This window comes from Bos javanicus, chromosome 6 (genome assembly GCF_032452875.1).
Source record: "Bos javanicus breed banteng chromosome 6, ARS-OSU_banteng_1.0, whole genome shotgun sequence".
Lineage (NCBI taxonomy): Eukaryota > Metazoa > Chordata > Mammalia > Artiodactyla > Bovidae > Bos > Bos javanicus.
Genome location: NC_083873.1, coordinates 81,119,997 through 81,144,602, shown reverse-complemented (window position 1 = coordinate 81,144,602; position 24,606 = coordinate 81,119,997). Strand labels below are relative to the sequence as shown.

Below are 24,606 nucleotides of genomic sequence, written 5' to 3'. Positions count from 1 at the left end.
GGCAACCCACTCCAGTGTTCTTGCCTGGAGAATCCCAGGGACAGCGGAGCCTGGTGGGCTGCCGTCTATGGGGTCACACAGAGTTGGACACAACTGAAGTGACTTAGCAGCAGCAGCAGCATTTTCTGAAATATGAGAGGCATTTTAGGTCCCTATCATATTTTTCAAATAACACTTTTGCTATTGAAAATACAACCTACACCATCATAAATAATGTATCTGACTTTTAAAATTAGGTGATGAACCCCAGAAAAACCTTATAGGATAGAAACCAGGTGCCTAACTCCCTAAAAAAGTAACCATTTTTTTGTTTCCAAATATATACTATTTAATAACAGTAAGGTTTATGATCAGTTCATTCTCTTTAGATTGTGAATTCTTTCATCTAAGCTCAGTGAACTTGGGTTGAATTTAAGGAACAAATTTGCCTAAGAAAGAGATTTTTTACATAAAGATTTATCCAACTCCTGCTCAGGAGACCTTGGGAGAGCCATAATAAATATTTACACTAACCCATAACTGTAAGAAGAGAGTCTAAAAAATTAGAGGATAGATGCAAAGAAGAAATTCTAGAAAAAGAGAACAGAAGGAAACTGAAGTTTGTGTTGTAGTAATATAGGGGTGGTACTGTAATCATAAAAGACTTGGGGTAGAGGAGGTAAAGGTAGATATTGACAAAGTCTTCACTTTGATGGACAAGGCATCTGCTCACATGGTAGGGACTGAGGTGCTGATGAAGGAAAGCTTTGACTACATCCCTTGGATATCTGCTGGAATTCGGTTCTTCTCGCATGGTAGGGATTGAGAGGTGCTGATGAAAGGAAGTTTCAACTATATCCCTTGAATATCTGCTGGAATTCAGTTCTTCCAGTTCCAGTTAAACTCTGACAACACCCTCAGCAGATTTCTGTAAATGAAAGACAAAGAGCTTCACAGGGCAGATTCCTGAAACACAGGCTGATTCCTGAAAACGTAGACCTTTTTCTAGTTTGTTCAGAGCTGGTGTTCAGTAAGTACACACTCTTTGGTGCTAATACCTATAATTTTTTAAAAATACTTCCATACTGTTTGATAAAAAGCTGAAGACAGGGTTACCTGCATGTCCCTTTTGTATGCCTACTCAGCTTCATCTCTGAGTACTTCTGAATTCCTGAAATCAGACAGATGAAGGAGTGATGTCTCGTATAGCAGGACATTTCAATATTCCAGCATTGTGGCTGGTGGAACTTTGGACATGTAGGTCCCTGTGCCAAAACAGTTATTATTTAGTTCTGGACTTTTGAAAGAAAAGGGGTTTCAACATTAATGATAGTCAGAAATAAGCCCTAGGATATAAAAATGAGACCAAAGGACCAAAAGCAGAATTTGGTCTATTTAGTAGTTTGTCTGAGGTCCATTGAATGGGTGTGGCAATGCCCTTAAAATGAAGTTAATCTGGGAGCAAAAAACTGACTCATTTGAAAAGACCCTGATGCTGGGAAAGATTGAAGGCAGGAGGAGAAGGGGACGACAGAGGATGAGATGGTTGGATGGCGTCACCGACTCAATGGAGATGAATTTGAGTAGATTCCAGGAGTTGGTGATGGACAGGGAGGCCTGGCGGGCTGTGGTCCATGGGCTCATAAAGAGTCAGTTACGACTGAGCAATTTAAACTAAAGTGAACTGAATCTGGGAGCATATCTCAATTTATGAACTTAGATTACAGTAATCCTAAGGAGAAAAGGCATTTATAATCTTTTTTGTTTGTTTGTTTATTGCCATGGCCATTTACAAATACAACATGAGTCCCTCTTTTTTTTTTCCTGGTATTGTATTTCCAGTCATTTTAAAAATCAGTGTTCCCCAACTCATGTCCTGTAACTTCCTGAATTATAAAAGGAAAATCCAGGCCTCTAGCTGTGTTTGAAGTTGACAAGCTCTTTCATGACAAGATACAGGCTACCTCTTCTTCCTGAAGTCCTTGTCACCTTTTGTTACAATGGTGACACTTTCAAAGTTCAAGTCAAATGACAACTCTAATGCATATTTTCTACATATGGGATGTTTTACGTAACAGGTATACTACAAATATATGATAAATTATTTTAGGCAAACTTTTTTTTATAACTTTTACAAACTTTAAAGAGGAGGAGAGAAATCAATCTGCCTTTATAGTATTACTTGTCACATTCCATTCAAAGAATAATACTGTGAAGTGTTTTAACAGAAGATAATTATCTGAGTAAGAAATTAGACTGAACTATTGGTGGCTCAGTGGTAAAGAAACCGCCTGCAATGCAGGAGAAACATGTTCGATTCCAAGGTCGGGAAGATACCCTGGAGGAGGGCACAGCAACCCACTCCAGTATGGTTGTCTGGAGAATCCCATGGACAGAGGAGCCTTACAGGCCACAGTCCATAGTGTCACAAGAAGTGAGATATGACTAAAGTGACTTAGTACACGCACATACACCATATTATACTAAATAGTGAGTTTTAAGTGACTTTGGAATGAAAACTCCTTTTTCTTCCTAGTTGCTTCTTTTTTGTATGTAATTATCTTTTTATATCTGTTTGCACTTCAAGGTAATGTTGATTGAATAAATTTAAAAGTTCTAATTCTATGACCTGAATGAATCATTTCTCAAGTAAAATACAGGTACCTTTCTGGACAATGCCATTAAGTTAATTATAGTGCATTTCATAATTGATAGGCTTCATTTCCCTTATTGTGGACTTCTCTCATAGCTCACTCGGTAAAGAATCTGCCTGCAATGCAGGAGACCTGGGTTCCATTCTTAGGTTGGGAAGATCCCCTGGAGAAGGAAATGGCAATCCACTGCTATTGCTGCTAAGTCGATTCAGTCTTGTCCCACTCTTTGCGACTCCATGGACTGCAGCCCACCACCAGGCTCCTCTGTCCATGAGATTTTCCAGGGTAGAGTACTGGAGTGGGTTGCCATTTCCTTTTCCAATGCATGAAAGTGAAAAGTGAAAGTGAAGTCGCTCAGTCGTGTCCGACTCTTAGCGACCCCACGGACTGCAGCCTACCAGGGTCCTCTGTCCATGGATTTTCCAGGCAAGAGTACTGGAGTGGGTGCCATTGCCTTCTCCGCTCCAGTACTCTTGCCTAGAAAATCTCATGGACAGAGGAGCCTGGTGGACACGACTTAGCGACTAAACCACCACCACCACCATTTCCCTTATTATATAAAAAATTAACCAATAGACATACCATAAGATCTTTTTCCACTTACCTCAGTATAATTTAGCACTAAAATTGTATGTAGTATACATTTACTAAAGAATAAAAGGGCATTTTTAAAAATATAGTGAGGTTAATGTGGAGTGATAAAACTAACAACCTTGTTTTAGGTATTTTTTCATATAGCAAATATTTTTGATCTTATATTTTTCATCTTATATCACAGACATATTACACACAAAATGCCATAATTTTATGAAGGTAAAATGTGATCTGTTCTCTTGGTCAAATTACATCTAGCAATGACATTTATGCACAAAGTTGATAAAGTTTATAAAATAATGATATACAGTAAATTTAAATTCTAAGTTATGGGCACATATTGGATAGCAATATGACTTAGGGGATACTCACAATAACTCTGTGAGGCAGGTGCCATTAGTGTCCCCATTTTGGAGGTGAAGAGGTACACAGATGAGAATTGATTTGCTTAAGATCATATGATAGTAGTTGTTTAATCTAGGATATAAAGCCAAGCAGTGTGGCTTCAGAGTCTGTCCAGCTACAGTTTTATATCAGATGTGAAAAGAGGAGGACCTCATCCATCAGAACAATGATTACAAGAGATGTTTCCAGATAGCAAGAGGAACTAGAACAGGGTTTTGAGGGATGGAAAAATTTGGATTGATAGAGATTGTAGCTATGTGGCCTAGAGGGAAAAGAGAGGTAGCCAAAAGTAAAAGTATTACAAGAATATGGAAATAAATTTGGGAAAATACAACATATATTCCAGGGATCATCAGTAGGGCTGTTAGACTGGATGAAAGTTTTTATTTAGAACTCTTGAGAAACCTGTATGCAGGTCAGGAAGCAACAGTTAGAACTGGACATGGAACAGCAGACTGGTTCCAAATTGCCAACATCTGATGGATCATCAAAAAAGCAAGAGAGTTCCAGAAAAATATCTATTTCTGCTTTATTGACCATGCCAAAGCCTTTGACTGTGTGGATCACAACAAACTGTGGAAAATTCTGAAAGAGATGGGAATACCAGACCACCTAACCTGCCTCTTGAGAAATCTGCATGCAGGTCAGGAAGCAACAGTTAGAACTGGACATGGAACAACAGACTGGTTCCAAATAGGAAAAGGAGTACGTCAAGGCTGTCTATAGTCACTCTGCTTATTTAACTTATATGCAGAGTACATCATGAGAAATGCTGGGCTGGAGGAAGCACAGGCTGGAATCAAGATTGCTGGGAGAAATATCAATAACCTCAGGTATGCAGATGACACTACCCTTATGACAGAAAGTGAAGAAGAACTAAATCACATCTTGATGAAGGTGAAAGAGGAGAGTGAAAAAGTTGGCTTAAAGCTCAACATTCAGAAAACGAAGGTCATGGCATCCGGTCCCATCACTTTATGGCAAATAGATGGGTAAACAGTGGCTGATTTTATTTTTGTGGCTGCAAAATCACTACAGATGGTGATTGCAGCCATGAAATTAAAAGGCACTCCTTGGAAGGAAAGTTATGACCAATCTAGACAGCATATTGAAAAGCAGAGACATAACTTTTGTCAACAAAGGTCTGTCTAGTCAAGGCTATGGTTTTTCCAGTAGTCATGTATGGATGTGAGAGTTGGACTATAAAGAAAGCTGAGCACCAAAGAATTGATGCTTTTGAACTGTGGTGTTGGAGACGACTCTTGAGAGTCCCTTCGACCGCAAGGAGATCCAACCAGTCCATCCTAAAGGAGATCAGTTCTGGGTGTTCATTGGAAGGACTGATGTTGAAATTGAAACTCCAATACTTTGTCCACCTCATGCAAAGAGCTGCCTCATTTGAAAAGACCCTGATGTTGGGAAATATTGAAGGCAGGAGGAGAAGAGGACAAAAAAGGATGAGATGGTTGGATGGCATCACCAACTCATTGGACATGAGTTTGGGTAAACTCCGGGAGTTGGTGATGGACAGGGAGACTTGGCATGCTGCAGGTCATGGGGTCGCAAAGAGTCGGACATGACTGAGCAACTTAATTAACTTGTGAGAAAGATGAATGTGTTTCCTGGATATTATTATTTGACATTTCATATCATTACCTCTATTAAAATGAAATTCATCCTTAAACTCATTTTCTACACAAATGGACTTTGATATTGAAATTTTTTTCATCTTAAATATCAATCTTTATCATTCTTGTGATACTGTCTTCTCTCTGACCGCATTTAGCATATACTAAGATATCATCATGCCAGGAATTTACTTGCTACTCAAAGAGGACTGTTTATATATATACATATAAAACATTATATACGTATATACGTATATACGTATATAATGTTTTATATGTATATATATAAAATTTGCACACAAAAATAAAAACTTCCAGGTAAAGATGGCACTACTGATAAAGAACTTGCCTACCAACTCCGGTGGACACAAAAGATGTAGGTTTGATCCCTGAGTCAGGAAGATCCCTTGGAAGAGGGCATGGCAATCCAGTCCAGTATTCTTGCTTGGAGAATCTCATGGAGAGAGGAGCCTGGTGGGCTATAGGCATGCAAAAGCTGGACATGACAAAAGCGACTTAGTATGCATACTTTTCCTAGATAAGACTACAAAATAAAAAAGCAGCAGTTTATACCACTGTGCTCTTTTCAGGTAAACCAGTGATGATCGTGACAGAGTATATGGAAAATGGCTCTTTAGATACATTTTTAAAGGTAAGATTTTATATAAATGCAACCATTGAAAGTGTTATTTATATACTGACTGTGATGTTGAAGGAGAAATAGAAATATCTGGAGTCAGGATAATTGTACTACAAAAATTAACTTTGGCTTGAAAATTGGCTTGAAACTTATACAAATGCAAATTACATGTCTCTAGGGTTTTATTTAATGTATGTTAATGTGTCTCCCCCAAAAAAAATAAAGGAGGAAAGGAAGGAAGGTGGATAGGAATGAAGGAAAGGAGAAAAAGAGAATTTTTTATAAGTATTTAACTCTCTGTAAAGTAAGTTAGACAGAGAAATACAAATATTATATGGTATTGCTTATATGTGCAATATAAAAAATGGTATAAATGAGCTTGTTTACAAAACAGAAATAGTGTCACAGATGTAGAAAACAAACTTATGGTCACCAGTGGGGGAAAAGGGAGATACATTTGCAGATTGAAATTGATGATATAGATGCTATTATATATAAAATAGATAACTAATGAATATCTACTGTATAGAAAGAAAACTCTACTCAATACTCTGTAATTGCCTATTGGGAAAAGAATCTAAAAAAGGGTAGATATATGTATATGTATAACTGGTTCACTTTACACCTGAAACTAACACAAGATTGTAAATAAATTACAATGAAAAAAAATTTTTAAAGAATATAAGTATTTAAATTTCTCAAAATACGTAATATCAGGCAGAACAGGGAAAATGTCTATAAAATCCGTGAAAATCATATACTAATGAAAGAGTCAAACAGACTCATAACTCCCCTGAGGGCCAGCCACTACTTGTACTTCTGTATTTGAAGAATCATTATGTGATAATAGATGGTAGTCAATGTTGTTAGATCTTTTGGGTTTTAGGAAAATAATTTACTACGCAACTTTCCAAATGTTAAACTTTGGCTACTCATTTTATTAGTAAATAGTATGTGCTGAACAATGTAACATGTTTGCAGGCCTGATTAAACCTGTAGACTGGCAACCTTTCACCCTCAAATGGCAACAGCTGTCATTGATTAGAAAAGTGAAGCAGCAGTGGCATTAGTTACCATCCTAAGAATATGACAGGGGTCCAATGGTAAGGCAAATTTCCCTTCCAGTCTCCTGCCTCTACCAGACTCTGCTGCCAAATTTCTTGTACGTTTATTTATCAGCCCCTTAAGGTCACATCATTCCTTTATTTCAAAATAAGCATCAGTTGAGCCTTATTCGGTGTGTCTACACCAAATCCAGTGCCCGCAAGCCTCCCAGAAATACTAACATTCTCCTGGTCATTGCTCAGTCCCTCCCTCCCTCATCTGCTACTGCAGAATCTCACTTATTTCCTCTGGCCACTTCTTTACCCCAATATGCCTATCCAAACAGCTTCTTTTAAATCACTTCTAAAATATGCAGTGTTAACCCAAGGCAGGCACTAAATTGGAGTGATGAAAACACTCTTCTGATGACTAAGAAAGGAATTACAAAGCAGAAAAGAGCAGCAATACATAAGATTTTGGTTGAGGGTTTTCAAAGCCTTCACCTGCTTTCACTGAGTAGAGGACACTTTGTATACACTTGGTAACTGATACAGTTATCAGGTTTACTGTCTATTGCTTAATTTTTTTCCATTCTCCTTCAGATAGAAATTGCAATGTGAATTTGGTAGTAGTATGTATTAATTTAAGGATTGAAGGAAGATCCAGTGATAGGTGTTGCAGGACTAATATTTCTGTATAATCTTTACAGAAAAATGACGGGCAGTTCACTGTGATCCAGCTGGTTGGCATGCTGAGAGGCATCGCTGCAGGAATGAAATACCTTTCCGACATGGGCTACGTGCATAGAGACCTTGCTGCCAGAAACATCTTAATCAACAGTAACCTTGTGTGCAAAGTGTCTGACTTTGGGCTTTCCAGGGTACTGGAAGATGATCCTGAGGCAGCCTACACCACAAGGGTAAGATCTAACAGAATGCCTTCTGAAATACTACACTGGAGACATTGAATATTTAAAGATTTTAAAAAGAAAAAGAAGTTCCTCCAATATAGGAAGAAAGAGGGAGGAAACAGAGAGGGTGGCTAAAAAAGTCCAAATAATTTCCTTGTTAGATGTCAGAAAATTCAAATATTAAACTTAGATAAGCTAAGTATTCACGTAATGAGTCTTAACTGTTTATTTTTTTTCTACAGATACTGAAAATAAAAAGTTTGGGTTCAGAGTGGATACAACTGATAAAAATCATATACAGTATTAAATGTAAAAGTTAAAGAATGTCCTGTATTAAAAGTAATAAATATATACATATATTAACATATAATATATGTATGCATGTAATATGTGCTCATATTATGTATCTGAATATATTAATATGCTTTGTATGTGAATATATAAACATGTATAGCATTTCAGTCAGTCAGTCAGTTCAGTCGCTCTGTCGTGTCCGACTCTTTGTGACCCCGTGAATCGCAGCACACCAGGCCTCCCTGTCCATCACCATCTCCCGGAGTTCACCCAAACTCATGTCCATCGAGTCAGTGATGCCATCCAACCATCTCATCCTCTGTCATCCCCTTCTCCTCCTGCCCCGAATCCCTCCCAGCATCAGGGTCTTTTCCAGTGCGTCAACTTTTCACATGAGGTGGCCAAGGTATTGGAGTTTCAGTTTCAACATCAGTCCTTTAGCATAAACCCTATATATAGGGTTCATGTATATATATATATATATACACTTGTTCATGTATAAAACAAGTACAGAAATATCTAAATATCTAAATATAAATATTATATTTAGAATATAAAATTCTAAATATTCATATGATAGGGAATAAAAGAGCTATTCCTTCAGAAAGTTTTGATTTACTGGAAGTATTTTAATGCCTAATTGCTTTTCTTTTATACCATGTAAACTGTTAAGCCGGCTTCTATGGAAAATTGGTCACTAAATCATATTGTCAAAATGAGCATAAATCAACACCCTTTTCCAGCAAAGTAATTGCTTCCTGAATCATTGTAATACAATTGACAGTTCTTTCTGTAGAAAACTCTGGGTAATGATGGAACAGAATTTCCTGGGCAGTCTATGTACTGCATTTCTTGAGTTTTAATGCCTTATAATAAACTAAACTTGTTCTAAATCTTTTGAAGGTCATCAAAACATCCTCAATGTTTAAACGTCTTACGAAGGCAGGAATTTATCATTATATCTTTTTCACTATATATACAATGTTGTTAACTTTTGTTTCAATACAGAATACTTTTGACATCACTTATGCTAAATGTGAACATTTTCTAATTTAATTCAATGTTTTAAAATTACTTGTTTTAGTCTATTTTAGATTATAAGGCTGTTTTTTTTTTCATTGTGTGTGATTTATGGATCATTAGGATTTCACTATGCTGAAGATCAAGAGTAACTTACCTAAGCAAACAAAACTTTCCATTGGTCAGCCTAATAAATCAATAAATTAATTGGTGGGATTTTCCTGTCTTTTAGACCTAATTATTATTGTCGTTATTTCTGTTAACTGAAACCTCAAGTAGGGATTCTCTTGGGATTAGAGTTACACTTAATAAACTTGGCCTAAACAAGACTGAGTTTATAGAAAAATCTGTTCCCAGTATGGTTGGTTGGTGTCTTAGTTATTAATAAATGTATAAAGTGAATTTGTCAAGATCTGTGTAAATGTGTTATGCTAGTGGAGAAGGAGGGGGAAGGAAGCCAAAGATGAGGCCCTCAAGATTTACTCCTCGAAATGGGGTATGGTTACACTTTGTGGAAAATCCATATACTGAGAGATGAGTCAGTGAGGGAACTTCAGATAATACTGATATACGATATGATGGTCAGAGGACCAGGAGAAAACTTCCAGGCTGAAGTTTAAAATAATCGACAAATTGCAGTTTGAAGAGAAATCATAAGGGCTTCCCTGTGGCTCAGAAGGTAAATAATCTGGCTGCCATGCAGACCTGGGTTCAATCCCTGGATCAGGAAGATCCCTTGGAGAATGTCAACCCACTCTAGTATTCTTGCCTGGAGAATTCCATGGACGGAGGAGCGTGGTGGGCTGCTATACCACATGGGGTCGCAACGAGTCAGACGCGACTGAACAACTATTTATGTATACATATATTATTATATATGTTAACACATATATTATTATGTATACATATGTGTATGTATACACATATTATATAATAAATACATATAATAAAATATATAATGGTAATATAGGCCATCCCAAATGCCACCTAGTTGGCCTAATGATGTGATCTTGCCTGTGAATATTTAATTAACAAAAGTATGTTTCAGGAGAGTCTTCTTAAAGTGGTATTATCATGTTTCTAAGGAGCAAATAATTCAAAATTAGCTTGAATAATTCAAATTAATGTCAACTCACAGAAATTTCAATCATTACATGAAGTTGTTATTTCTTCATATGTCTTGAAGCTTTGGTTCATTTTTTTTTAGTAGGTAAATTAAATTTTTTTCTTCCTGCAAAACAGGAATACATATTTTAGTTTCTTCCAAGAAAATATTTAAAACCCACATTTTTCTCTCTCTCAGTCTCTATTTTAAGGTGTATTTGCTTATAGATGACATATTTGTTGCATGGATTTTTCCTTCTTTGAAAACTTAAGAGAAAAGAGTTTACACTGAAATGGGTGAGATATAAAATTGTCTATTTTGTAAACTAAGAGAAAACTTACCAAATCATAGTTTTTATCATGTAAAAACCCAAACTTGATAACCTTGTGAGTGTTCCCCCATAATCTAATTTTAATAATTTTTAATTTGGTTGACTCTAATTTAGATACGTGCCTTTTACTTTTAAAAATAGTCAGTTTGATCAAATACACACAGAAGTATGACAATAAAAAATAAGAGAAATCAAGTCTAAAATAAATTGCACAGTGTCAGGAGAAAGTATAACCAAGTTTTGTTTTGTTTTTTAATATATCTGATTTTCATGCTTGTCTTATTAACTTTGAAACTTCTCAGGATTGCATTCAGCAATCAAGAATTTCTATTTACAATCCCTATATTAAAGGAAAAAGTGATACTCTGGGAATTTGAGTCCTTTACTTTCTGTTAGCAAGTCATGAAAGTATACCTTATTGATTTGCCTTACTGCCTGCTTTCCCCACTTAAAGTTGCCATCCTGATACTGTAATTGAGATGTGGGTCCTGTATGTGTTCCAGCAGTCAGACAGAATTTAAACTAGAAGGCTTCTGGACAGCCAATTAGTAGTCAGTCTACAAGTGCTTATGGGCTTGAGATATGTGAAAGGAGACTGCATGCTGTCAAACAGATTCACTTAAAAATGCTACATCTCTTTCTACATCTTTTCAGTAAGGCAGAAGTATCCTTAGATACATTTGAAGTATGTGGGCATTTTTTTTATTCTTTTTCAATTTTAGGGAGGCAAAATTCCAATCAGATGGACTGCCCCAGAAGCTATTGCTTTTCGAAAGTTTACTTCTGCGAGTGATGTCTGGAGCTATGGAATTGTGATGTGGGAGGTTGTATCTTATGGAGAAAGACCCTACTGGGAGATGACCAACCAAGATGTAAGTACAAAACTAGTCCCCTTAAAATTTGAAATGAGATATAGGTCTCTGAGTCATGCGATTTTTATATACACACACACACACACACACACAAATATAAGTGTGTATATGTGTATATATATGTGTATTTCTGAAAATGACAGGTGCTTAAAAAAGTGAAAGGCTCTTTGCTTAACCTCTGGTCTGTTTTGTTGTTATTAAAATCCTTTATACAAAACCTCAAAATAAGTTAGCACAAAGGAAAGCAAGTTATTGTTATATAAAAGCTTAGTCCCTTGCCAGGACAGTTCTAGCTATACTATCATGATGTTTCACTCATTTCATGTCAGTATCATTTTCAAAAATGAAGAAAGAGCCATCAAAGAATGAATACTGACAGGCAAGTTTTTACAACATGTGCCTGATAAAAGGAGCTAATACTCCATATGAAAAGGATGAATGATATTGATTTAACAGTGGATGCTCTTAGAGAATAAAAAGAAATAATCTATGTTTCTTTATATTTAAAAATAGAGGAAGAGTTATATTGTCTGTTTAATTTTGTAAAAAGTAAAAAAAAGAAAGCTGCTTTTTTCCCATATGGAGAAATAATTCAAGCTTAAAATAATAGAATCTTGGAATTAAAGACCCCAAAAAAGAATCTTCTATTCAGGTTCAGAATGATGCTTGACACATGACTCTCTCTGGTCTTTTCCTTTGTAATTTTCCATTGTGACTATTCAGTACAGCCCTTTCTATTTTGAATCACATTGAAATTTGATATTTTTATTCAAATAAATAATTATAAAAGCTAACATGTATTAAGTCCTTACTGTATCAAAAACAAAAACAATACTCTATGCCTATACTGTTTTAAATGATTTAACAACTAATAGCTCATTACTTCTTTGTAGAAAATAACAGCATAATGAACAAGCTTAGCTCAATAAATCACCATGACGATTTAAAACATTTCTTTTTTCCCCAATTATTTCTTTTGTCCATGCTCTCTAAAGTCTCCCTCTCCTACGCCTTTAGGGATTATTACACAGGTACTGTAACTCTCCAGCTGCATTTTGGTGAATCAGCAGTACCATGCTAGTAATTAAGATTCACTTTCAGATAAAAAAATCCAAGTCCAGTCTAAATCGAAGTCAATCCTACATCCATTTCAAAGTGTATTCTATAACAATAGGGTCAGCCTGACACCAGGTAGGGAGATTGGGAAGGAAGAATTGTCAGATTTTTGCTGTCCTCTCTGTGAGATCCTTGTATTCCAGCTGATATCCGAGAATTCCCATACTTACTGCCTGCTCCCCACCTCACAGCCTCTTATGATGCCTCACACATGTCTGCTTCACCAGAGGACAGCACATTCTTGTTGGTTGTTCTATCAGTGTCCCCTCTTTTAGGTACTATTGCAGGCTGTCCTGGGCTTCCGTGGTAGTTCATCTGGTAAAGAATCCGCCTGAATGCAAGAGAACAGGGTTCAATTCCTGGGTCAGGAAGATCTGCTGGAGAAGGGATAGACTACCCATTCCAGTATTCTTGGCTCAGCTGGTAAAGAATCCTTCTTCAGTGCTGCTCTAACCAGCCTGCCTCCTTCAGATTCCCTAGATGAGAAGTCAAGGTCGCCCTCTGGCTTTCCCAAGAAATATTTAACAGCATTCTTCTTGGATAGCAATAGGAAATTAAGCTGATTGATTCCTGCCTCTCAGCAAGCATACTGCAAGGCAATGATTCTCCCTTTCTTTTTGTCATCTACAACGCTACAACTAGTTTTCTTTGTGTCCTGTTTGGTTGACTTAGTCAAGCAAAGAAGGGATGCTGACTTTTATGTTTCTCTAAATTTGAGAGAAAATATCATCTACTGTCATCAACTTTATGATTTTAGGGCCAGGACTGTGGCCAAAGTGATGAAATCATTGCATGTTTAGGAATCAATCAGAGGGTTATTATCCATTTCCCAGTTAATACACTGGAGAGATTAAATGACTTTCTTTAGGCCACAAAAATATAAGTTATGCCAGAAGTTTCAGCTTGGCTCTCCAAAATTTTATACCTAACCTCCACACTGTTTCCAATTGAATCAGTCTTCTAATTGAATATAAAATATTCAATTCAGTATGTAATAATTACTATGGATTAATCTAGTCTAGACAGAGACCAGACCTATTTTGCTATTTGCTACACTCTCCAGATAAATGTCTAATGCTAACTTGAAACATATGGTTTGGCTTTGGACTTCTCTCAAGGCTCATTTCAATGCCACTGTTTCCTTTAGTCTTTATGAGAGTATTTCATTCTGTCATGCCAACAAGGCTGCTCCCTTCTTTCGAGGAAAACATTTATCCCTATTTGGTGTTATAGCTCCTTCTCACTCTTGAGATATATTTAATTCTGATTTGTCACTTGAAATTATTTTTAGTCCTTCCCAAATATGTCAACATTTGGAAAATTAAGATCATGACATCCGGTCCCATCACTTCATGGCAAATAGATGGGGAAACAGTGGAAACAGTGTCAGACTTTATTTTTTGGGGCTCCAAAATCACTGCAGATGGTAATTGCAGCCATGAAATTAAAAGACGCTTACTCCTTGGAAGGAAAGTTATGACCAACCTAGACAGCATATTAAAAAGCAGAGAGACATTACTTTGCCAACAAAGGTCCATCTAGTCAAGGCTATGGTTTTTCCAGTGATCATGTATGGATGTGAGAGTTGGACTATAAAGAAAGCTGAGCAACAAAGAATTGATGCTTTTGAATTGTGGCATTGGAGAAGACTTGAGAGTCCCTTGGACTGCAAGGAGATCCAACCAATCCATCCTAAAGGAGATCAGTCCTGGCTGTTCATTGGAAGGACTGATGTTGAAGCTGTAACTCCAGTACTTTGGCCACCTGATGCGAAGAGCTAATTCATTTGAAAAGACCCTGATGCTGGGAAAGATTGAGGGCAGGAGGAGAAGGGGATGACAGAGGATGAGATGGTTGGATGGCATCACCGACTCAATGGACATGGATTTGGGTGGACTCCGGGAGTTGGTGATGGGCAGGGAGGCCTGGAGTGCTGTGGTTCATGGGGTCACAAAGAGTAGGACACGACTGAGTGACTGAACTGAACTGAACTGAACTGAAATATGTGTATAATATATGTAGCATTATTATTCACATTATTGACCATCATGCCTGACATAGCTTTATCTGTCATAAATATGATAGATCAAAGTAGAATATAATGTTAGGTGAAAGCTCATATGTGTTTCTGTTGATCTGGACTGGGCTTGCTCATGCTCCTGTGGACTGGTTGATATATACTGGTACACCTTGGCTTTGTTCCACATGGCCCTCATCTTCTATCAGAGACCAGCAGGCTAGCCTAGATATGAGCTCATTTGCCATGTGACTGAAGGGTGAGAATAAGCCCAATTGCACTTCAGCCTGCACATTCCATTGTCCAATCCCATAATCAGAGGATCAGTCCAGTTCCCATAATCAGCTCATTGTGAATGGACAATCTAAATTTACATGGAAAAGGACATAGAAACAAAAAGGTGTGAAGGATTGGGAAAAGATATTTTTCCTGTTTTCAGCCATTAGAGAGTCTTGATACTTTTTCAGATAACTTTATTTAAAACTGTTTAGAAGATACAAGGAAGTGCTAATGTAATATTTTCAGAACACAATAAAAATAAAAGCTAATATTTTGGCCTTGGTTGGGTTTTCTAAGAACCTACAGAAAATTACTATACAATTAAAGATCTTTTTAAAATGTCTGCCTTTAATAGAATGTCCAACACATGTCTTGCATTTTCTCAGCAAGTTAAATATTAAGTTTGGTATGCCTCAATTTCTTATCAAAATTTGTATCCAAGAAACATGAAAAATCTACTATATTTTAAAACCACGATCACTGAATATTTCTTTTGAAAAATGATTCTCAGAAAGCAAAATAGAAGTACTGATTTGGCAGTTTTAAATGATCTTTTCTATCATCTCTGCATTCTAGATATTGTCTGATTCTAAAAGGGCTTTGCTACCATGAAAATGTTACATTACCAAGACATGCAGAATAATCTAAATCTCTCAGAGGAGCCCTTCTGCTGTGTCAGGGAGACAGAATGCTGCAGTAGGTTTGTTTTGATTTAGGATTGCCTCCATCATCACAGAGAAAAGCCATGACAACATATAATAAAAACCAGCTAAGATGACGAATATGATTTTAGGTAAATATCAGACCATGAACTCTGATTCAAGTTTGGGAAGCTAAGATTATATCCTGTTGTCAGTAGAAGCTTCCTTATTTACAACAAACATTTTAAATGTCAACATTTTTCAGAACTTGAAACAAAATAAGAGGATGTGTGTTGCATTTTTATATTTAGTGACAATCTCTTTTACTCATTGGGAAAGACCCTGATACTGGGAAAGATTGAAGGCAGGAGGAGAAGGGGGTGAAAGAGGATAAGATGGTTGGATGGCCACATGAACTCAATGGACATGAGTTTGAGCAAACTCAGGGAGTTGATGAAGGACAGGGAAGCCTGGAGTGCTGCAATCCATGGGGTTGCAGAGTTGGACATGACTTAGCAACTGAAAAACAAAATGAATACATAATGTATACTAAACACATAAGTTATAAAGTGTTTTAAAAACTTATTTAAGCAATACATTTTAAAAAATTTTAAGTGTTTTTTTAATTTTAATTAATTATTTTAATTGGAGGATAATTGCCTTAAAATATTGTGATGTTTTTTGCCATACATCAACATGAATCAGCCATGGGTGCACATTTGTCCCACCATCCTGAACCCCTCTCCCACCTCCCTCCCCACCCCAAACTCTGGCTTGTCCCAGGGCACCAGCTTTGTGTGCCCTGCTTCATGCATCAAACTTGCACTGGATCATCTATTTTACATATGGTAGTATACATGTTCCAATGCTATTCTCTCATTCAGATTTCTAATACCATTTCTGTTAGCCTAAATCATACCTTTAAGGTGACAAATATCTTTGACTCCCAAAGGATGTGAACTCACCTTGTATTAGATGTGCCTCCCTTTCTCTTTCAATTTTTTGTTTGTTTGTTTCAGTTTCTGATGGGATAGAATGATGTGTGTATATGTATACAGCATTGCTGAAGTTTTTAATGGCAAAACAAAAAAGAACAGTTTATGGTAACATACAGCATACTGTAATTAACTGAAGTATGAGGAGTTTAGTTCTCACCCAAATACTCCAAATTACCAAGATTTGACAAATTACCAATAATTTGAGCAAATTATTCTTGGTCTCAATGAGTCTACTGGACAAATGATTATTGGTCTTCTAAGGATAACGCTGCCTTTGGATGCAATTAATTAGTTTAGGGGCTGGTAGGTAACTTCATGGAAATTCCTACCTTTTGGGGAAAAGTGAGACATAAATATCAGTCTAAAATTTCTATACCTTGTTTTTTAGAAACAACTAAAACAAAAATCTTAAATTGAAAGAATAGAATAATCTTTGATTCGATAGCTCTTGGTCAGCTTCAGTGATTATAAAGGAAATGGATTTGAACAGATTTCTAAGATCTTTCTATTCTCTGGAATTCTCTCAGATTGTGTATGAAGAAAAAGATACACTTGATACTTTTTTAATAGCTATTGGAAACAGGGAAGAAATACCAGGGAAAAAAATTAGTCTATATGAAACTATTTCTGTGGCATTTGAGATAATTTCCAGGAATATATTATTAAACTCCATTTACTTTGGAGGAGCTTCGTATCTATGAAGGACTCATCTGTGAAGGTTCGAGTGAATACCAAGCAACGTAAGCATTCACAGTCTATGTAGAACCTAATTCTTCAGAGCTCATGGTGATGCTTGACGTTTCCCTACCAATTTCCTGCCACTCACTTATCCAGCCTACACTTTCACATCTCCTGTGATGAAGAATGCACTATCTTTCAAAATAGCTCATTTTAATTCTGGATATTAATTTTTTTCTTATTGTGGAAGAAGTCTGACTCTTCCTGACCCAGGGATTGAACCCAGGTCTCCCGGATTGTAGGCAGACACTTTACCGTCTGAGCCACCAGGGAAGTCCCAGTAATATCCATACTTGTCCCAAATTATTTTCTGGGGAGGTAGTAATTTCTCATTTCAGTAGAGTGACTCAGCGCTTAGATAGAAAGATCTACATAATTGCATGCCAGAGAGACTTAGATGTGAGTCTTCCCACAGCCACTTGTTACTTGTGTGAATGTGTGCAGTGGTTAACCTTCTGGAATGTCACGTTTCACTTGTAAAATGTGTATTAATTCTTATTTTGCAGATATGTGTTAAAAATGAGTGCAGATAATATACATATATATTGCATCTTAGTACCTATAATATCTCCAGTTCAATGGACATAAACTTGGGCAAACTCCAGGAGTTGGTAAGGGACAGGGAAGCCTGGTGTACTGCAGTCCATGGGATTGCAAAGAGTCAGAGACGACTTGGCGAATGAACAACAACAATCTATTATATAATGCCTGGACTAGTTTAGATCCTCCAAGAAGCCTATGTCAAGAGGGAATTCCATATACATTGTATATTAATGTATTCTTAAAGGGAATAAATTCATTCTTAAAGGGAATGCTTATGAGGAAAAAGAGGAAAGGATGAGAGGATGCTGGGAGAGATGTCAGACTGTGATGCAAATCTGGTCCCAGATAGAGATCAGAGGAAGGATGGTGGAGGCCGGCATCTGAGACCAAAATGTACTTCTAAGAGAGGTTGCTAAGGCTGCCAAGGAGTCCCCAAGCTAACATTGGCTGTTGTAGGAGTCTCATAGGAATGTGTCTATCTTATCAGTAGCATATTCAGTAATTGGGAGTAATCTATACAAGGGCTTTCCTGATAGCTCAGTTAATTAAAAAAAAAAAAAAAATCCACCTGCAATGCAGGAGACACCGGTTTGATTCCTGGGTCAGGAAAATCCACTGGAGAAGGGATACACTCCCACTCCAGTATTCTTGGGCTTCCCTGTGGCTCATCTGGTAAAGAATCTGCCTACAATGCTGGAGACCTGGATTCAATCCCTGGGTTAGGAAGAGCCCCTGGAGAAGGGAAGGGCTACCCACTCCAATATTCTGGCCTAGGAATTCCATGAACTATATAATCCATGGGATCGCAAAGAGTCAGACATAACTGAGCAACTTTCACTTTCAATCTACACAGACCATGGCCTTGGTATAACATGATGATGAATTTTAGAGGTGTTAGGGTTAAGGTCTGTAGGTCAGTTACCAAGCCTGCAGATGAAGATATGTGAGACAGATTTTTGTGGTTGCCATGCTCCACTTTTTTTGCAACACAAAGCAACTTTTCCACACGAGTTCCAGAAGCATCTGTTCCATGATTCTGTAGGCTTTTCTTTCTGAAGGAAAATTCAGAAAAGGCCAATTACAGACCAAACTGTAGCCCCTCAGCTGATCTCAGGACCTCATATAGTTCTTAACCTCTCCCTCCTCCAGCATCCATTCTGACTTCCCATCACCAACAACCTGGCAAATCATGGTGGCTTAACTGGTAGGCTGAATCAATCTTTCATTCTTGGAGGTAAGCATGTTCTGTTCACAGTTGTTATAAAGAAGTAACAAGAGAGCCCCTTAGAGTTTTACCTGGGGTCCACATAAATTTCTCCTTGCCCCAACTGTGTGAAAGCAGTTCCAATGCTTCCTGCTCTTCAATATCAATAATCTTGGCCATCATGGTGAAAGACACCTCTTCTCTTGTGCTTGTACCTGGTCACAGATAGTCCAGAGTGCCCTGGGTCACATCTATAACCTGTTGTCACCTAGCAAGAATCACTGGGAATAAAGAACAATGTAGAAATTTCTGATTCAATACATAAACTGCATCCCGAATAATGACACCTAATCCTATCAAAGTGTTGCCTCCATGTTTGTGCTTCAGTGGTGTCTTTAAAAGTCTTCCAGCATTCTGTGAGGTTTGTTGCTTCTGGATAATGAACTGTGTATAATGGTTGCTGGAACCAGCACATAACAGAGAATTTTCAGAACATTTCCACCTGAATGAGATTGTGTTGGTAGCTTGCAGCTGACATAGAGGGAGTGTTTATATCAGATAAGTAAGAAAATATTTGATTCATTATATTCTTTGCAGGCAAAGATGGAGAAGCTCTAAACAGTCAGTAAAAACAAGACCTGCAGCTTATTGTGGCTCAGATCATGAGCTCCTTATTGCAAAATTCAGACTTAAATTTTAAAAAGTAGGGAAAACCACTAGGCCATTCAGGAGTTTGGAGTGTTAGTTGCTCAATCATGTCCGGCTCTTTGTGATCCCACAGACTGTAGCCTGACAGGTTCTTCTGTCCATGGGAATCCCCAGGAAAGAGTACTGGAGTGGGTTGCCATTCCCTTCTCCAGAGGATCTTCCTGACCCAGGTATCAAGCCTGGTCTCCTGCATTGCAGACAGATTCTTTACTATCTGAGCAACAGTGAAGTTCCATTCCCAGGTATGACCTAAATAAAATCCCTTACAATTATACAGTGGAAGTGACAAGTAGATTAAAGGGATTAGATCTGATAGACAGAATGCCCGAAGAACTTTGGTTGGAAGTTCATAACATTGTACAGGAAGCAGTGATCAAAACCATCCCCAAGAAAAAGAAATGCAAAAAGGCAAAGTGGTTGTCTGATGAGGCTTAAAAATAGCTGAGAAAATAAGAGAAGTGAAAGGCAAAGGAAAAAGGGAAAGAAATAACCAACTGAATGCAAAGTTCCAGAGAATAGCACAGTGAGATAAGAAAGCCTTCTTAAATGAACAACACAAAGAAACAGGAAAACAGTAGAATTAAAAAGACTAGAGATCTCTTCAAGAAGATGGGAGATACCAAGGGAATATTTCATGGGAAGATGGGCTCAATAAAGGACAGAAATGGTATGGACCTGACAGAAGTACAAGAGAGTAAGAAAAGATGGGAAGAATACATAGAATAACTATACAAAAATAGTCTTAATGACCCAGTTAACCACAATTGTGTGATCACTCACCTAGAGCCACACATCCTGGAGTACGAAGTCAAGTGGACCTTAGGAAGCATTACTATGAACAAAGCTAGTCGAGGTGATGGAATTCCAGATGAGCTATTTCAAATCCTAAAAGATGATGCTGTTAAATTGTTGCACTCAATATGCTAGAAAATTTGGAAAACTCAGCAGTGGTTACAGGACTGGAAAAGGTCAGTTTTCATTTCAATCCAAAAGAAGGGCACTGCCAAAGAATGTTCAAACTACCGGACAATTGCACTCAGTTTGCATGCTAGTAAGGTTAGGCTCAAAATTCTTCAATCCAGACTTCAACAATACATGAACCAAGAACTACCACATGTTCAAACTGGATTTAGAAAGGGCAGAGGAACCAGAGACCGAATTGCCAACATCCATTGTATCACAGAAAAAGCAAGGAAACTTAAAAAAAAAAAAAAAAAACCTTCTGCTTCATTGACTATGTGAAAGCCTTTGTTGTGGATCATAACAAACTGTGGAAAATTCTTAAAGAGTTGGAGTACCAGAGCACCTTACCTGTCTCCTGAGAAACCTGCATTCAGGACAAGAAATGACAATTAGAACCGGACTTAGAACAACTGACTGGTTCAAAATTGGGAAAGGAGTATTTCAAGGTTGTATATTGTCACCCTGCATATTTAGCTTCTATGCAGAGACATCATGTGAAATGCCAGGCTGAATGAAGTGAAGTGAAGAGTGAAGATTACCTGGAGAAATACCAACAATCTCAGATATGTAGATGATACCACTCTAATGGCAGAAGTGAAGAGGAACTAAAGAGCCTCTGGATGAAGGTGAAAGAGGAGAGTGTAAAAACTGGCTTAAAACTCAACATTAAAAAATCTAAGATCATGTCATCTGGTACAATCACTTCATCGCAAACAGAAGGGGAAAAAGTGGAAACAGTGGAAGATTTTATTTTCTTAGGCTTCAAAATCATTGCAGACTGACTGCAGCCATGAAATTTAAAAAAAAAGACTTGCTCCTTGCAAGAAAAGCAATGATAAAGGTAGTGTATTACAAAGCAGAGACATTATTTTGCCAACAAAGGTGCTTATTGTCAAGCTTATGGTTTCTCCAGTAGTCATGTATGGATGTGAGAGTTGAACCATGAAGAAGACTGAACGCTGAAGAGTTGATGCTTTCAAATTGTGGTACGGTGAAGAGTCCTTTGGACAGCAAGATCAAACCAGTCGCTGCTGAAGGAAATCAATCGTGAATATTCATTGGAAGGACTGATGCTGAACCTGAAGCTCCAGTACTTTGGCCACCTGATGTGAAGAGCCGACTCACTGGAAAAGACCCAGATTCTGGGAAAGATTGAAGGCAAAAAGAGAAGGTGACAGAGGATGAGATGATTAGATAGCATTACTGACTCAGTGAACATGAATTTGAGATAATGAAGGACAGGGAAGCCTGGCATGCTGCAGTTCATGGGGTTGCAAAGAGTCAGATACGACTTAGCAACTGAACAACAACAACAACAAAGCAATGTTATAAATTCCCCCCAAGAAGAGAAAGTTGTTAAATATTTACCAGCATATCCTTATGTATGTGATAAGCTCACAGATCCTTTACTATGATGTGGATATTCTTGTTACGTGATATGTTAGGTGTGAGTTCATGTTTGTGGATCAGGCATTCCAACCTGTAAATACTAGCTAGAGCTCTGTGGGTAGCAAAAGCAAACCATACCCAGAAAGGGTATATGTACCTGAAAGATGAACCTCCTGATACTTGCATCATGGAAAGGGCCCAAAAGAGTCACCATCAGGTAATTACTGCCTTATCACAATAGTGCTCAGTGTTGGGACATATGTATTGGAAGAAGAGGCAGCATTCTTTAAATTGTGTTCAGACTATTGATTTACATGTCAGTGCCAAGAAAATGCATAGCATATGACAATATTTCAGTTATAGAAGTCTGAAATGGTGCCAGGTTGTCTGTAAAAATTCTGGCTATCTTTTTATTTATTATCTTTCCATTTGTTCATCTCAACCATGTATATTAAGAAATATAATCATAATAACAAAGTCAATTCATTAGATTATGATTCATTGGCCATACATTGTAAATTTTATGGTAAAATGAACAGCCTACATAGAACTGTGGTAGATTTCTAGCTTTTCACAAACCACCAGAGTAGTAACACCATTCATTTCTACCTCAAGCCATGAAAGGAACAATAGGTAAAAATGAAAAAAAAACAAAAACAAAACTGCACAATGTCCAAATATAAAATCTAAAATTGTAGCACTAAATATATTTTAAATATACATTCTAAAGATGAATTTAGAATTAAATTCAATAACCTAATTACAGGGCCAAGTTCTAAGTTAGCTTAGAGACAGAATATTATATCTATATATAAAATTACAGCTGAAAAGAAAAGTAATATATTATGGAAATAATTTCTCAGATCAGATAACTTACAAATTCCTTTAAAACTAAGGAATTGGTTTAATTTATTCATTTCACGATAACATATAATAGCAGTCCCCAAGCTTTTTGGCAGCAGGGACCAGTTTCATGGAAGACAATTTTTCCATGGACTAGAGTATGGGGTGTTGGAGGAGAAGAAAAAAGGGGGCATGATTCAAAGACATTACATTTATTGTGCACTTCATATCTATTATTATTACATTAGCTCCACCTCAGATCATCAGGCTTTAGATCCCGGAGTTTGGGGACCCTTGACTTGTAAGACTAGATGGTCAGAGAAGGAAAGAAAATAATTTTTAAAAATAGATGTCAAAGAAAAAAAAGTAGGTGTAATTAGTATTAAGCTTTGAGGACAAGCACATTATAAGATATATCAGATTTTATGTAAATATGAATGACTACTTTCACTGCATAGTAAAATATTTCATGATATAAACTCTATTAAGACATTTAATTCTGCTACATAGACATTATTAGAGAATAACCATTGTCCTTATAAACAATGTGGAGTCTTATAATAAGCAAATTAATGAACTTTCATAAATATAGGAGTGCAAATGGCACTTTTAATTTTTACTATTCATTTATTTGATCACTAGTGATAATAATTTCTTAGAATTGATTTAGCACTTTTTTCTTTTGTAAATTTTTTATTAGTACCTATTTCTTATTTGTTTTATTATTTTACTTCTCAATACTGTGTGAGATTTTAATACACTAGATATGTTAACTATATCTTATAATTTTTAAAATATTTTCTACTATGATTTGCCTTTTAATTTTTTGTATTTTTTTGAGTCAACTAAAGCAGTAGATGACTCTCAGAGTCCTTGAGTTCTTTTTATTTCTTTGCCTGAACTTAACTATTGGTGCTTCTCAGGAACCTTTATTTTGTGTCCTTCCCAGGGAGCTATAAACTACACCCGACCTCAAGCTGTGACCAAGTGCTGATGACCCTCACATTCATATTATCAGCCCAAATATCTCCTGTACTCTAGCCAGATTCCTGCAAATTGCCATCCACAGTTGCCTAAACTTACTTCAAATAAAACAAGCTCCAAATTATACCTGTCAACCTTACCCACCCCCATAAATGTTCTTACCTAAAATTAACAGCAAAAATCAACCAGCATGAAAGGCTTGAACTTATTTTCTCTCAAAAATTTTCTCTACTAGCCCCTCTACCCATGTGTTATAAATGTCTCTGAAATCTGCCATTTTGTCTTCCTCCATCTGCCCCTGCTTTTGTTCAGATGCTGTTTCCTTTATCATTAGAAGACTGATTTCTCTCCAACCTTTCAAAATTGTCTTTATATACTCTATTATAATCCTATTTTTTCTAATTGTCAGGTCAAATCTAAAGTGTTTGTTGAAACAAACACGTAACAATCATTAAGAAAATATTCAAATAGGATTTGAGAAATATGCTCATCATTATTGGTTTTTGGTATCATTTAAATATTAGAATTTAAATCATTGAATAACATATGTATTATTGTTTGATAACATGAACAATTCTAGAGTTAGATAGTTTGATGGCAGCAGCAACATTAAGAATGTTTTTGTTTAAAAAAAAAACTCACAATTAGACTGATACTCATATGTGTGGTTGCATTTAAAATCAGTGATGTTTGTAATGCTCACACTA

General features: G+C 36.8%; 1 protein-coding gene across 10 annotated transcripts in view; it reads left to right on the top strand.

Moving 5' to 3' along the window:
* Positions 1–24,606, top strand: part of EPHA5 (EPH receptor A5) — a 415,456-nt gene that overhangs the window by 374,523 nt on the left and 16,327 nt on the right. For 9 of the 10 annotated variants that reach the window (XM_061420302.1, XM_061420298.1, XM_061420297.1 and 6 more), the window contains 3 exons: positions 5,851–5,912; positions 7,654–7,863; positions 11,327–11,476. In XM_061420302.1, the coding sequence (XP_061276286.1) occupies positions 5,851–5,912; positions 7,654–7,863; positions 11,327–11,476 (422 nt within the window). Of the gene's footprint in view, positions 1–5,850; positions 5,913–7,653; positions 7,864–8,096; positions 8,595–11,326; positions 11,477–24,606 lie in introns of those variants that run through there. The other variant, XM_061420307.1, reaches the window with a different exon arrangement.